Raw genomic sequence first — 12,638 nt, 5'->3', positions numbered from 1 at the left:
CTTTTTAATTTCAACATCTTCATGATGAGTTTCCACGCCTCTGCTACAAACATCGAGCTAGAAGATGGCCACATCCTCAAAGCCACTCTCTACAACGGCGAGGGCGAGGAAGTCGAGTCAGTGCTGGACCTGAATGAAATCATCGGTAACAACAACGGTATGTCACTCTTTCTTGTGCATATTCCTGGACAGTGTTAACGTATGGTCTAGGATCATTTGAATGGGGAGGCGAGAACTTCCAAGATAGCGCTGAGGACATTGAGATCTGCAGCGAGGACAGAGATGATGGCGAGGCAATTCCCGTTCTCCGAGCCAGTTTGGGCAACCTGGATGGAGAGAATGTGTCTGCAGACATCAACTTGGCTGAGCGGATCACCAACGAGGATGGCCATCTGAGGTTCAATTAGCTTTCTTGTACTGAATGCGTCAGTCGGCCTTGACGCAGCAGGGCAATTGATCAATCGAATGTTATAATCTCGCAACTCCCCCATTGGTCCCCCTCTTCTACTCAAGTTACCAAGCTGCCACTCTCGTATTCCTTCCTTCCTTCATTCTGCCCACGGAGGCTTTTCCGAGGATTCTTGAAGGAAAGATTCGCGTATAATGAGGGACCATGTGTAGAAACTTCAAGGAACAGGTTGAGATTTAGGTTGGGGGAGCAGATAATCAAACAAGTTTTCAATCAATAACAATACATCAGTAATATCATACAAACATTTCAACTCAACACACGGACAAACTCCTTGCAGTCCATATCTCACCATTGAACTCGGGTCGAAAGGTGGTCGTCATTCATCGTTCATCGACATGATCGAAATTTCCAATCGACCAAGGTGAGCGCGCCAAACCCTCTATTCTGGGCACATTTGGGTCAGGATGTGAATAATTGATCAAGACTTCAATAGCTGTGATGATTGGATGGGAAAATGAAGATATGTGGAAATGATGGGGGGTATACACACCAGTAAAGCTATCGGATGACTGTGCAGGCGAAAGATCTGTTCTTACTGTCGATAAGATTTCTGCATCGATTGGAGTGAATGAAGAGCCTGATGAGGGCTGAGATGCCACCGTTGGCGCTGAGTTATGATCATCCGGTGACGATTCTGCTGACTGGCATTTGGCTACATCAGCCGAGAGTGTTGGGGCATGACTAAACACTGAAGGCCGTCTCGCCGCAGCCGAAATCAAAGCCCCCGAGTCAGTTCCACTGAGTGCTGCGATAGGGGCCAATGTGAGCGCATCCCTAGGTTCTTCAGGGGATGCAAAAGACCTCATCTTTGAGGTTGTCACAATGGAAGGAGACGTCTTGGGTACCACAAACATTGACGCAGAAAGCGAGGGCAAGGCAGCATCATCAGCATCCTCATCGTGCACCATCGTATCATTGTAGAATGATGAGGCTGGTGACAAGATAAGTCCAAAGGACGGCTCTCCAAGAGAAGCAAACGATTTCATCTTCGCCGTTGTCACAATCACCTGATCGGGCTTGAGCGCCTGATGTGTCGACTGAGGAAGCGGAGGCAAAGCCGTATCTTCACAGAACCTCAGCTTAACATCAGAAAATGACGAAACAGGTGCCAGAGTAACTCCATCTTTTGGTTTTTTGGGAGAAGCAAAAGATCTCATCTTTGCGTTTGTGAGCATCGAAGTAGAAGCCATGAGAGTGGAAAACACTGATGAAGGACGCGGAGGAAGAGTCACATCTTTCGGGTCCTTCAACTTCGCCTCACCGGACGATAGAATCGACGCCACGGCTTCATCTTTTGGCTCATCAGTAGAAGCAAAAGAACCCATCTTTGCTGTTGTAAGTAGCGGAGTAGAAGACTTTAGCGTGGGAAGCACCGATGGGGGACGCGGGGGAAGTGCCGCACCACCATAGTCCTTCAGCTTATCCTCGCAAGATGATGGGGTTGACGCCAGAATCAGTCCATCTTGAGGTTCCCCGGGAGAAGCAAAGGATCTCATCTTTCCCATTGTGACCATTGAAGCAGAGGTACTGAGAAGCGATGGAGGACGTTGGGGAATAGCATCTTCACCGAGCTTGGGGGAGTTCACTGTTAGAGGACGTGGTAAACAGTGGAATGTGTTTGTTGACTGAGGTACATCTGTAGGAGACTGGATAGAGCTCTGCATTGGCTCTGGACTGGCAGTCCTTTGGGAGGGACCAAGAGAAGGCGATGCCGTTGCAAGAGCTCCCGTCCCGGCAACAGGTTGGGTACTTTGAGAAGGGGAATCGGATAACGAGGTTTCTCCGAAAACAGGTAGCCCCTTGTCCTTTCGTTCAAACCAGAACTCGGGACTCAGGAACAATGACAGAAAACCTGGAGTTCCGACTGGGGCAGGGAGCTCAAGGCTCGGCTTGCTATCAGCGCTGGAATTCAACACGTCCGTCTTTCTTGTCTTCTCCATCTTCTGTTTCTTGGCTGGCGGAGATGTCTGTGTGATATCAGACAAGGAACAGGAATATCCCGCCTTTGACATGGTCGCTCTGACATCGGCTGGCGCGAACATGAAAAGGGAATCGACAGCTGGACAAAGACCCTGTGCTGATGATGCCTTGACTGGGCCTCCTGTTGACAAGACCAAGCTTGCATTAACGGGAGTAAATCCCATTGACGAGGTCGAACCTGCATTGATAGGAGTAAACGTAGGACCTGGGACAAGGTCTGGTTCCGGGGTTCGATCTCGGCGAACAAATGTACCAGGAAGTGGAACGGGATTCTCATATGGTGTCTTCCGTAGCTTTCCTGGGCCCGAGTCGTTGCCAGGGTTCAGTGTGGACAATGAACAAAGTCTTTTTGGAACCTTTCTGACGGAGCTAGCCGGGACAGGCGTAGCTTTGGCATTTTTAGCTTGGGCTAAAAAGCTTTCTTCAGCAGCAGCAATAGCGGCATCAGTTTGAGCCTGGTACAAACCTCTTGCCTGCTCTTTCGACTGAATCCCAGCTTTTGCTGCTGCACGCTTAGCGGCTTGGTAGGCAGCTCTGTGAGCTTCCATATTCCCGGGCACACCTTGGTGCCCGGGTACCAAGTGTAGCCCCAGCTTAGCTCCAAGGTTGTGGAGCTTAATGCTGTATTCAATGATCTCGTGGGCCTGTTTGCAGTTCCCAGAAGTATGCCTCCCCCAAGCGTCGCTTTCAACAGCCGTGAGTGCACCGACGGAATCTGTAAAGACAAAAACCTCGTGAGTAACCTGGAAGTGATAGCGTTCCATTGCATCACCATCAAGCGACTGCCTGATGTCATGAATCGCACGCTTCAAAGCGTGAGCGATGGCAAACATCTCCACAACTTCCGTACTCTGTGTGTAAGAAGGATAAGGAAAGCCTTCTGACACCCACTGCAGTGACGGGAGTTGTTTCCAAGCCACCGCTCCCGCTGCACAGTAACGGAAGACAATTGAACCATCAGTCCAAAAGATATGGCGATGAATAGTTCGAGTTCTCAGCACACAGTTTTCCATCGCTTCAGCAAATTGTTTCGCCTCCTCGGCCCTTCTATATCCAATAACACCCCGGAACCTGCCATATTCTGTAGGTCCAAGTTTTTTGGGCTGCGAAGAATCCAACAAATCCGCATCCAGCACGAGTGATCTCTTTCGCTTGAGAGAGACTGTGCTCGTGCTTTCGGTCTGATCCTCTAGGTCTGTCAGGACGTTCTGATCTGTTGGCTTCTTCTGATCTGTCGACCGCTCCGAAGGAAGTCTGAAGGGGGGTACCACTGGATACTTGGACTCCTTGGTCGAGGCACCGTAGTTCTGGGGTTTCCTCAAATCATTTGGCGACAGAGAAGCGGAGCGCTTGTATCTTTTTCTATCTTCCTCTGTCATGTCTTCAACGCCATAGGAGGATAGAGAGACACTAGGCGTGATGGCTTCTTGGGAGTCGCCGGAGTGAGTTGGTGGGCCATTCGTGGACATTGCATCCGAGAGCTGATGCAATTCCTGGGAAGGTGCCGCCACAGGATGTCTGACTGCGTCAGACATCGTGGCAGCGAGCGTGGTTTTGAATAGGTAAGAGATGGAAGAGTAGAGGAAGCTGATCAGAGGAGTGGAGTGCAGAGAGGGTAGATGAACACGGATCAAAACAAAACCATTCGTGTGAGAAGGAAAGAAGAAAACAAGGACGCGGCGTGAGTCTGTGGGTGGTAGCGTAGACAATGACAATCACAATCAGAAGTTAGACAAGGAAGGCGCGATGCAGGACTGTAGACTGTACTGTCCCTTTTTGACAATCACTCCAGAATCACGGGGAAACCCAAAGTGTATAGACCCAGAACACAGGCAGTCAACTAGGGAACTAACCAAACAATTATTCTGTGCTCTGAGTTCTTTATCCAGAATACTCTAGATGTAGGACAAGGCATAAATGTTTGATTGTATCCTTATTGATATTAACGTAGGCTCTCAAAACAAGTAGGGATGAATTTCATAAACACTGATTACATTAATTGAGCGATGACATGAGAACGTACAGCATATTCATACTATCATATAGACTGAGCTTTGATTATGCATGAGCCACTGTTGAGCAAAAGGAGGTATAGTATACTCCGGTTTTCCGTAGACTTATAGTTTTGCAACTACGATGGCTATATACTTCTATAGGCCTATTGAGTATAAAAAATACTAGCTAGGCTGATCTTCATAGTTTGAAAATAAATAGTATAGGAACGAAAATTGCCTCAATTTAGTTTGTCTATACATAATGCCCCCTAAATCAGCCAAATCTTGCAATATAAAATTGTCTCCTGTCCTGCTGGTGGTTTACCCACCACCCGGCTAAGTGCGGACCACCCCAGACTCCCCCCACCTCACGTCACTTCCCCCGACTAGTCGTCTTCACCTCCCCGCATTCCTCTCCACGTCACGAAGTTTCCAACGCCCTGTTACAGAGATCGAGAGGGAATTACTCTTGTATTTGCTGAACAAGCTTCCGTCACCTCCCGCCAATCCCCTTACAGCCTTTGTTTTCCAATTGAGTGTCTAACCCGGTACGCCTATACCCCGCCGCGCCGACACCTCAGCTTTCGAAGCTCTCCAACTAGCTCCCCATACCTCGAAAGCTCCCTCCCCCTATCTATCCCACTCAACTATAACAATGGCCCCTCTCATCCGCGTCATCGGCTCCCTCAATGCCGACATGGTCTCCGTGACCCCACGCTTCCCAGACCCAGGCGAAACCATCACATCCTCCTCCTACTTCACCAGCGCCGGCGGCAAAGGCGCCAACCAAGCTGTGGCCTGTGGCCGACTATCTCGACCCAAACCTACAACCGCCGGCCTCAACACACAGAGCGACGTGGCAGTCGAGATGGTTGGCGCCGTGGGCGCACTGGACGGCCACTTCTCCGCCCTGCTTCGCCCGACGCTTGAGAAATCGGGCGTGGACACGTCGCGCGTGCGAGTTATTGAGAATGCATACACCGGTGTAGCAGTCATTATCGTGGACTCGTCTGCTGGCGGCGAGAATCGCATCCTGTTCTCGCCTGGCGCTAACTACACTGGTATGCAGCCCACGCCCGACGTGCTAGGTTCAGCGCTGGCTGCGCCTGTGCCGGACGTGATTGTGATGCAGGGCGAGATCCCCGTGGACACGGTGGTTGGGATTCTCCGTGAGATTGCATCTTTCAAGGCGAAGAACCGCGCTGCGGGAAAGTGCGGCATCGAGTGCGGACCGGACGTTATGCTAAACCCGGCGCCGGCACCGCCGGGTGGTTTGCCCGAAGATGTCTACGCAGCCGTTGACCATTTGATCCTGAACGAGACGGAGGCAGAGCTGATGAGCCCTCCCGACGAGCAATTGCTCCGTGTGGTCCCGGATGCAGCGGGACTGGACGGTAATGAGAAAGTTGCGCGGTATTTCCACAAGCTGGGGGTGAGCTACGTCTTGATTACCCTTGGGGCCAAGGGCGTCTGGTACAGTGCTACGGATGGAGGCACTACGGGTCCGAGTGATGGAGTAAGGCGCTTCACGAACGAGATCCCCGCGGCGCCAGTGTCGCAGGTGTTGGATACGACGGCGGCGGGCGATACGTTCGTGGGCGCGTATGCGGTCAAGGTTGCGCGATGGCGCGAGCAGCGTCGTGTGGACGGCAAGGCCGGGCTGGACCTGGTTGAGGCTGAGAAGCCGCATCGGTACCAGACGGTGATGGACGAGGGCATGCGGTTGGCTGCGCGTGCGTCTGCTCGCGCCGTGGAGCGACAGGGTGCGATGGACAGCATTCCGTTTGAGAATGAACTCTAAGTTGGTCCTACAGGCTCCACTCTGCCAGTGACTTGGATGGAGTAAAGAAGAGTATAGAGTGGCAATCATGTACATTATCATTAGATCATGAATCATTGGCAATGGAGTAGAGGGTGTGAAATTTACAGTATGTTTCCACTTTTTTCTTCTCCCACTATGGAAGAGAAGGCCATTGATCGATCAGCCCTTGAATTACTCCTTCGAGTCAACCTACAAACCCTATAACTGATCTGGTTGCGAAATGCGACGAGTCAGATGTGCAATGACGGGGATGGCGTCGGAGGGCCACGAGAGGCATGGAAGGTGTCCGGAATTAAGGAGATAGGAGGTTCACTCGGGAACTTAAGAACGAAGGAATGGTAGAGAATGACAGGGTCACGCGGTCAGTGGCAAATTCTCCACGTCTGACCATCTTACAGCATCTTCCAGCACCTGGAAAAATCTACGAGACCTGAAGAAGGAGGGGATAGGACCATTAAGGAGGTGTGCAGTAGTCGGGACACGTTATTTGTAGGACCATCCATCAGCTACTGTAGTAGTCCTACATTCTCGGTTACCAGGTACTCTACGCCCTCGCCTCGTTACTCGAATCCAGCAGCCCCATCTCTTCCCACCTACTCGGTTCACCAATGCATGCAGCAGTTTCATAAACGATCCATCTCGAGGTAAGACCGGATCCAATGGCGCAAGGACGAGATGAGTTGGCAGCATTAGCGATGCATGTCCCGCGACAGAGTTTCGCACCGGACGAGATTGGGGAGCGGTATAGCCTATAAGAGAGACAGTCGTGAGTTCGTGGATATGCAGTGCAGCAGGGGAAACGAGATTAGGAACGGGCGCGGTTGAACGGGGTCGCGGTGTAAGGGAGGGGTTTTGGACGCGAGGCGTGTCGCGCGTCGGATGTATAAGTACGAAGTCTACGGAGTACTGTAAGTACGAAGGAGGGCGGGGGGAGTGACATGGTCAATACATTTGGGGGCGGGTGGATTATTGGGAATTATTGGGGGTTATTGGGGGTTATAGGGCTGGGAGGAATGGTTTTTTTTTATTACATTGCGTAGGTTGTTCATAGTTGAATGTCTTGAGTAAACTGGCTGGTTTGAAGGTTCCAGTACTTGTACTTGTCCTTGCGACTGGGACGCGTCAAAGGGATACGCGCAGTCGGTTCCGTCGGCATTAGCTCAAGTTCGTCCATGGTTTGGATATTAAATAATTGGGGTAAGGTTAGGCGATTGTTCTACTAGTACTATCTCTACGGAGCAATCTACTATTAGAATCGGCTGCTCTGTATATAGCTCTATTCATGGTCAACTACCCCATCTATCATCCTGTAACATACTCGATCCATAGTCATACCGTGAATGCCCGTCGCGATCGACATTCCACAGGCCATGCCTGCCAGACATCCCGTCTGTACATACAGCGGTACATACTCGGTCCAAGTGCCCACGAGCAGGGACCATAACCCCGTCTCTCTTCGATTGGAGAATCGAATTGTGCCCACCTGCATGAACGCCACCGCTGGGCTGGCATGGTCCAATCGCCCCAAGTCGAGGGCGCCTTGCATCCCAACGCGAGCACGACGCGCCCGCGATGCTGGCCTTGAAATAGTTCCAGCGCGGCCCTCGCCAGCCCAGAAAGAATCCCTCCTTACTCCTCCCCATCTCCCTCGAGGCTTGAGAGTTGCACTACTACTACTGACTACCCAGTATTTCGTACCAATATAACCTATATATCCTCTTGCCACCCTCCCTTTCGGTCCTCGAATCTTATATTCTCCATCATTCCTACGAAGTACACCCGCCCCGCACTGCCATCCTCTCCTTCTATTATTACTCCGGTGCTAGTCGTGGACTCGTTGGTCTGCCCTACCCATCCCTTCCTTATCACGACCACTCAACCCTCCCGACCAGTACAATCATTCAGCCTAAAAGCACGTATCATCTGAACACATTCAGACGTTTATATCCTCCTTCATCGGATCAGTCCATCTACCAACTCTATCTTCGGCTCGATCTCGCGATCGACTCTCTTAGCGTAGACCGCCAATCGCTCCCCCACTTAGCGCCGCGACGCCAGAACGCCAAAACAAACCACCAGCACAGACCAGACACTCCAGTCAGCCTCAGATTCTTCGTCATGGCCACCCTCACCATGACACCTCCCACCCGCCAACCCTTTGCGAGTCTGGATACCCCCACAATGCGTCCCCTAATGCGGTCTAAATTGAACCGCCAGAACCAACAAAATGGTAAGCCTGGATCTACCTACCCCTTCCATGGTTACCCTCTCCATACATAGAATCCTAATCATAAACCCTCCCCATCCAGGCATGACTCTCTCAGCCAAAAACTCCATCTTCATGGACAATGCAGAGAACATCGACCCAAACACCCTCAGTCTCTCCGGCAAGCGCAAGCGTACCCTCGAAGAAGACGACGATGTCACCAAGAGCGCAGCCAAACCCCTCAAAACCTCACGCATGGCCCTCTCAGTCCGCGATATCAACTTCTCCCCACGCCTCGCTACACCCTCCAAGCTCTCCCTCTCAACCCCCAAATCCGCACCAGTCCTCAAACCAGCCGGCCGTTCACCCCCTCCCAAGTCCATCTCCTCCTCCCGCCGATCAACAATCACCAAAGCTCGTCCCGAACCCAGCAAGCGCGGCGGCGTCGCCCGTCCTTTCTCGCTAGCTACAGCCCTGTCCCACGGCAAAGCCAAGGCTGTCACTACTACCACTACTTCTACCCCTGCCAAACCCAAGGGCCCGACATCATGGTTCTTCGATATCCACGTCGACTCAGAGCAGGAGGAGATGACCAACCTGATGCAGCACTCCACAGGCGTCCTCGACATCAGCGACGACGAGTCCAAGACTTCCACCGCCGATGACCGCGGCAAGGAGAACGTGCCCCCCGCCGAACTGGGCATTGACCTGCCCCGTCCGCGGGAGGTGACAGCCCTCGTCGCCGCAGCCGCAGCGCTCAAGGCGAGTAAAATGGACGAGGATCGTGCGCCCCTCGGCGAGCTGAATGCTGCGGATTATTATCCGGAGGATTGCAATGCGTTTTCGTTTGCGGTTGTTTATGACGAGGAGGATGAGGGTGAGAATGGGGTTGTTTCGAAGAAGATCTCTCCGCCTTCGGGTTCGCCTTCTCAGGCTTTTTGCTTGTCGCCTGTTATTACTACTTCTATTGCTTCGGTGTTGGAGGCGGTCGTTCCGGCTGAGAAGACGTCCGAGACTGCTAATGCGCGTGACGGGGTCGATGCAACATCTACTTCCTCCGCTGATGCTGCGCTGGACTAGTGTGTCGTTTGCGATGTTTCTAAAATTTATGATGATTGCATTTGCATCTGGTCTCGGCGTCTTTGGCCTTGTCTTGGTGTGTCTGGGTATCTGCATGGAGTTTTATGATAATGATTCTTTGGGGTGTTGGAGTTGATTTGATGTCTTGATGTTATTGATGATGCTTCTGCTTGTTTGATCTTTTGAATACCCTTTGCTATTTCTTGGTTTGGGATTTGACGTTCAGGATTTTGTTGGTTTCAAAGTTACATATTGTTTTTGCTGTAGTTTCCTTCTAATTAACGGATTGTCTGGTTTGATGTCTGGTGCTTTATTGCAGGGCTTGGATCAAATAGTAACAGTAGCTTGAGTAAACTTGGTCGGTACTGTATGATTGGGAAATTTGCATAAGGCACTTGATTCTACTCGACCTTACTCGTCACCATCCATATCATCACCCTCATCATTCTCGTCCTCATCCTCCTCTGCCAGTGCAGCCTCTCGAGCCTGCACCGCAGCAACAGCCTGCTCATGCCACATCTCCACTCGCTCCATCTCCTCTTCTTCACCCTCACTCTCGTCCCCATTACCACCACCCACATCCTCAACCTCCACCTCCACCTCATCTTCCTCTCCACCTTCATCGACCTCCTCATCTTCCCTTTCAACCTCAAACACCACATCCTTCCCCTTCTTCCCTTTCTTCCCTTTCCCCCTCGCCCTCTTCAACACCCCGACCTTCTCCCCATCCAAATCCGCATGTCCCCGATCATGCATCTTCCGCCACAACGGCGCTCCCTTAATCGAAGCCCGCACCTCCGTAGCCATCGCAACCTCCCGACTAATCGTCCCCTCCAACGGAACCGTAAACAACCCCAAATCAGCCTCCGTATACGCATGATCCGGGAACGCCACAATGCGCCAAAAGTCCGAGTCATGCGGTTTGCGGTCTTCGATGAGTGTCTGGATTTTAGACCGCATGATCGTTTTCACTTTCGCGAGCGTGCCGTTGCCGAACCACCCGTCCGTGATGATCTCGCAGCTAGGTCGGAGGAAGTCCTCTGGCGGGTTCGGCGGGTAGAGGATGTTCTTGAGTAAGGGGTCGACAATGTCGCAGGCCATCCAGATGCGTCCGTCGCGCGGGAGAGGCAATTGCCCGGTGAAGATGTGCGTGTCTGTCATGTCGGGGCTTTGATTGATCTCGTCGCCGATTACACGGGAGATATTATGGCGACGGCCGGTCCCGCCGTCACGGGCGAGTTCTGCCTCGCGAGGTAAGATGCGGAACATGAAAGTCTGGTAATCACGGTAGGCCGGGGAAGTGCGCGGGTCGTGGCCAAGTTTGATAATGGCGTCTCGCCAGGGTCCGGACCGGAAGATGTAGCCGACGTAGGGCACGGCGTGGCGCAGGTTGTTGCGCTGTTCGTCGGTTGTGAGATGATTGCGGATTGCGCGGCGAGTCCATGCGGGTCGCTTCTCGAAGAGTTCCTCGAGAAGTTGGATGGTTGCGCGTAGGCTGTTCTCGAGTTCCTCGATTGGGCGGAGATCTTCTTGGGGTTGGTGTGGGACTTGGGGGATGTCGTAGGCGACGAGGTGAGTGCGCACTCTGGCTACTTGTTGCGTGTTCACGGTTGTCATCTCGCCGGATTGGTCGACAGCCTTTTTCACCATGGGGTTTTGGCGATAGCTGGTAGGCAGGTGTGTTAGTAAGTTCCGTGGGTTTATATGTACTTTGGATAATTCAGGGTTTCACTGGACGTACATGTACTGGAACGGCACTTCACCTTGACTGAAGGAAGGTGGGGGAATGAGGTCCACGTTCAGGGTGGCTCCTTTGCTCATATCAAGATCGAACTGCTTGATCTTCTCCACTGCTTGGGCATTAGCCGATGACTGATTCTCGCTAGGCTTTTGATGAAAATATGAACTCACACTCATATGGGAGAATCTGCTGTCGGAACCGGTTGGAGAAGGCGCTATTCATGGTCGAGTAGACAAAGTCAGGCATACCTGGAATAACCATATGTCAGATCCTTGGGACTACACTAGCTGAGCATGGGCACAAACCTCGAAACACATGAGTCCTTTCAATCTTTCCCATTGCTTCAACCCTGTACTTTGATGGGTTATCGCTTAGACTGCGCATGATCTCCTTCGCAGGGCGCCGCCGCAGAGGCTCCCCCGTAGACTCAGGCGTAGCATCCACAAAGGGCTCATCCGAGCCGCGCTTACGCTTCCGTCCCGTCCGCTTGGGCACGGTGACTTTAAGCAGGACATTATTTGATGGACAGCTTATTGACTGAAGTGGTCGTGACAGGGCATCTTCCGGCCTCAGCATCAAATTGATCGAGGCATCAGCCTTGGGAGGATTCAGCATCTGTATATGGTTAGAGAACTTTCAGGTTCTGGTTTCCAATCAAGATGAAGGATGTCGACTCACTTTCTCGATGCCGGTGTTGCCCTGCAGGGTCGCGACGGCTTTATCAAGGTTGCGGATCACCGCAGGGTGCTCCACGCTGACCAGGTGCAGGGGAGGGATTTTGTAGAAGGAGGCAGTTCGTGACTCGCGCTGTTTCTCCATGGTGATATGAGTGTTTAACGGTTGGAAGCGCTGAAGGGTGTGAAGGAGAATGAGATATATCAACGCTCCTGGCAGGGCTGCGGGTCTGCGGTTGAGTAGAGATTAAAACAGCTTGATGCCAACTCGAAAACAAAATGGCGAATAGATACGAGCAATGGGTCACTATCCAATCATCGAGATGGAAATAATCAGTATGGTGTCTTCTGCCCGGTTATTCTCCCACTTTCCGGGTGAATTATGCATATCTTCTTCCTCTGAAGCAGAAGAGTCTCTCATTTCTCGAGATCGAAGTGAATCCATCCAGCGGCATGATGACTAAGCTTGATGCCGGAAAGTCGGGCAGCGCGACCACGGTTCGACTTATGGAAAATCAATGTGGCATGATGTAAAATGGAGTAATCTGACCAAACCCCTGTATTCGTCTATGATAATGGCTTTGTTCCATTCTTCCAAATATGATTACAGTCAAACGGACGTATATCTAATGTGCTAACAAACTTGAAAGATCGAGGTTGAGGTCAAGG

At 51.8% G+C, this 12,638-nt stretch overlaps 5 protein-coding genes across 5 annotated transcripts; 3 read left to right on the top strand and 2 right to left on the bottom strand.

Annotated features, from left to right (window-relative positions):
• Positions 1 to 24: 24 nt before the first annotated feature.
• Positions 25 to 407, top strand: N7458_003528 (CVNH domain-containing protein; the record flags this gene model as incomplete). The annotated part of the gene is made up of 2 exons (XM_056906911.1): positions 25 to 157; positions 211 to 407. The coding sequence occupies 2 exons, from the start codon at positions 25 to 27 to the stop codon at positions 405 to 407; spliced, it is 330 nt and encodes a 109-aa protein (XP_056771018.1).
• A 385-nt stretch (positions 408 to 792) lies between these two features.
• Positions 793 to 3,987, bottom strand: N7458_003527 (uncharacterized protein; the record flags this gene model as incomplete). The annotated part of the gene is made up of 1 exon (XM_056906910.1): positions 793 to 3,987. One exon carries the CDS (start codon positions 3,985 to 3,987, stop codon positions 793 to 795), a length of 3,195 nt encoding a protein of 1,064 aa, XP_056771017.1.
• Positions 3,988 to 5,101: 1,114 nt separating this feature from the next.
• Positions 5,102 to 6,247, top strand: N7458_003526 (ribokinase; the record flags this gene model as incomplete). Its single annotated transcript, XM_056906909.1, has 1 exon — positions 5,102 to 6,247. The coding sequence occupies one exon, from the start codon at positions 5,102 to 5,104 to the stop codon at positions 6,245 to 6,247; it is 1,146 nt and encodes a 381-aa protein (XP_056771016.1).
• Positions 6,248 to 8,386: 2,139 nt separating this feature from the next.
• Positions 8,387 to 9,554, top strand: N7458_003525 (uncharacterized protein; the record flags this gene model as incomplete). The annotated part of the gene is made up of 2 exons (XM_056906908.1): positions 8,387 to 8,498; positions 8,578 to 9,554. 2 exons carry the CDS (start codon positions 8,387 to 8,389, stop codon positions 9,552 to 9,554), a joined length of 1,089 nt encoding a protein of 362 aa, XP_056771015.1.
• A 411-nt stretch (positions 9,555 to 9,965) lies between these two features.
• Positions 9,966 to 12,114, bottom strand: N7458_003524 (transcription factor TFIIIC subunit TFC1; the record flags this gene model as incomplete). The annotated part of the gene is made up of 5 exons (XM_056906907.1): positions 9,966 to 11,220; positions 11,296 to 11,404; positions 11,466 to 11,543; positions 11,601 to 11,910; positions 11,974 to 12,114. The coding sequence occupies 5 exons, from the start codon at positions 12,112 to 12,114 to the stop codon at positions 9,966 to 9,968; spliced, it is 1,893 nt and encodes a 630-aa protein (XP_056771014.1).
• Between the last annotated feature and the right edge of the window lie 524 nt (positions 12,115 to 12,638).

This window comes from Penicillium daleae (assembly GCF_028827525.1).
Source record: "Penicillium daleae strain IBT 16125 chromosome Unknown utg000002l_segment0_segment0, whole genome shotgun sequence".
In the NCBI taxonomy this organism is placed as follows: domain Eukaryota; kingdom Fungi; phylum Ascomycota; class Eurotiomycetes; order Eurotiales; family Aspergillaceae; genus Penicillium; species Penicillium daleae.
This window is presented reverse-complemented; position numbering and strand designations above follow the sequence as displayed.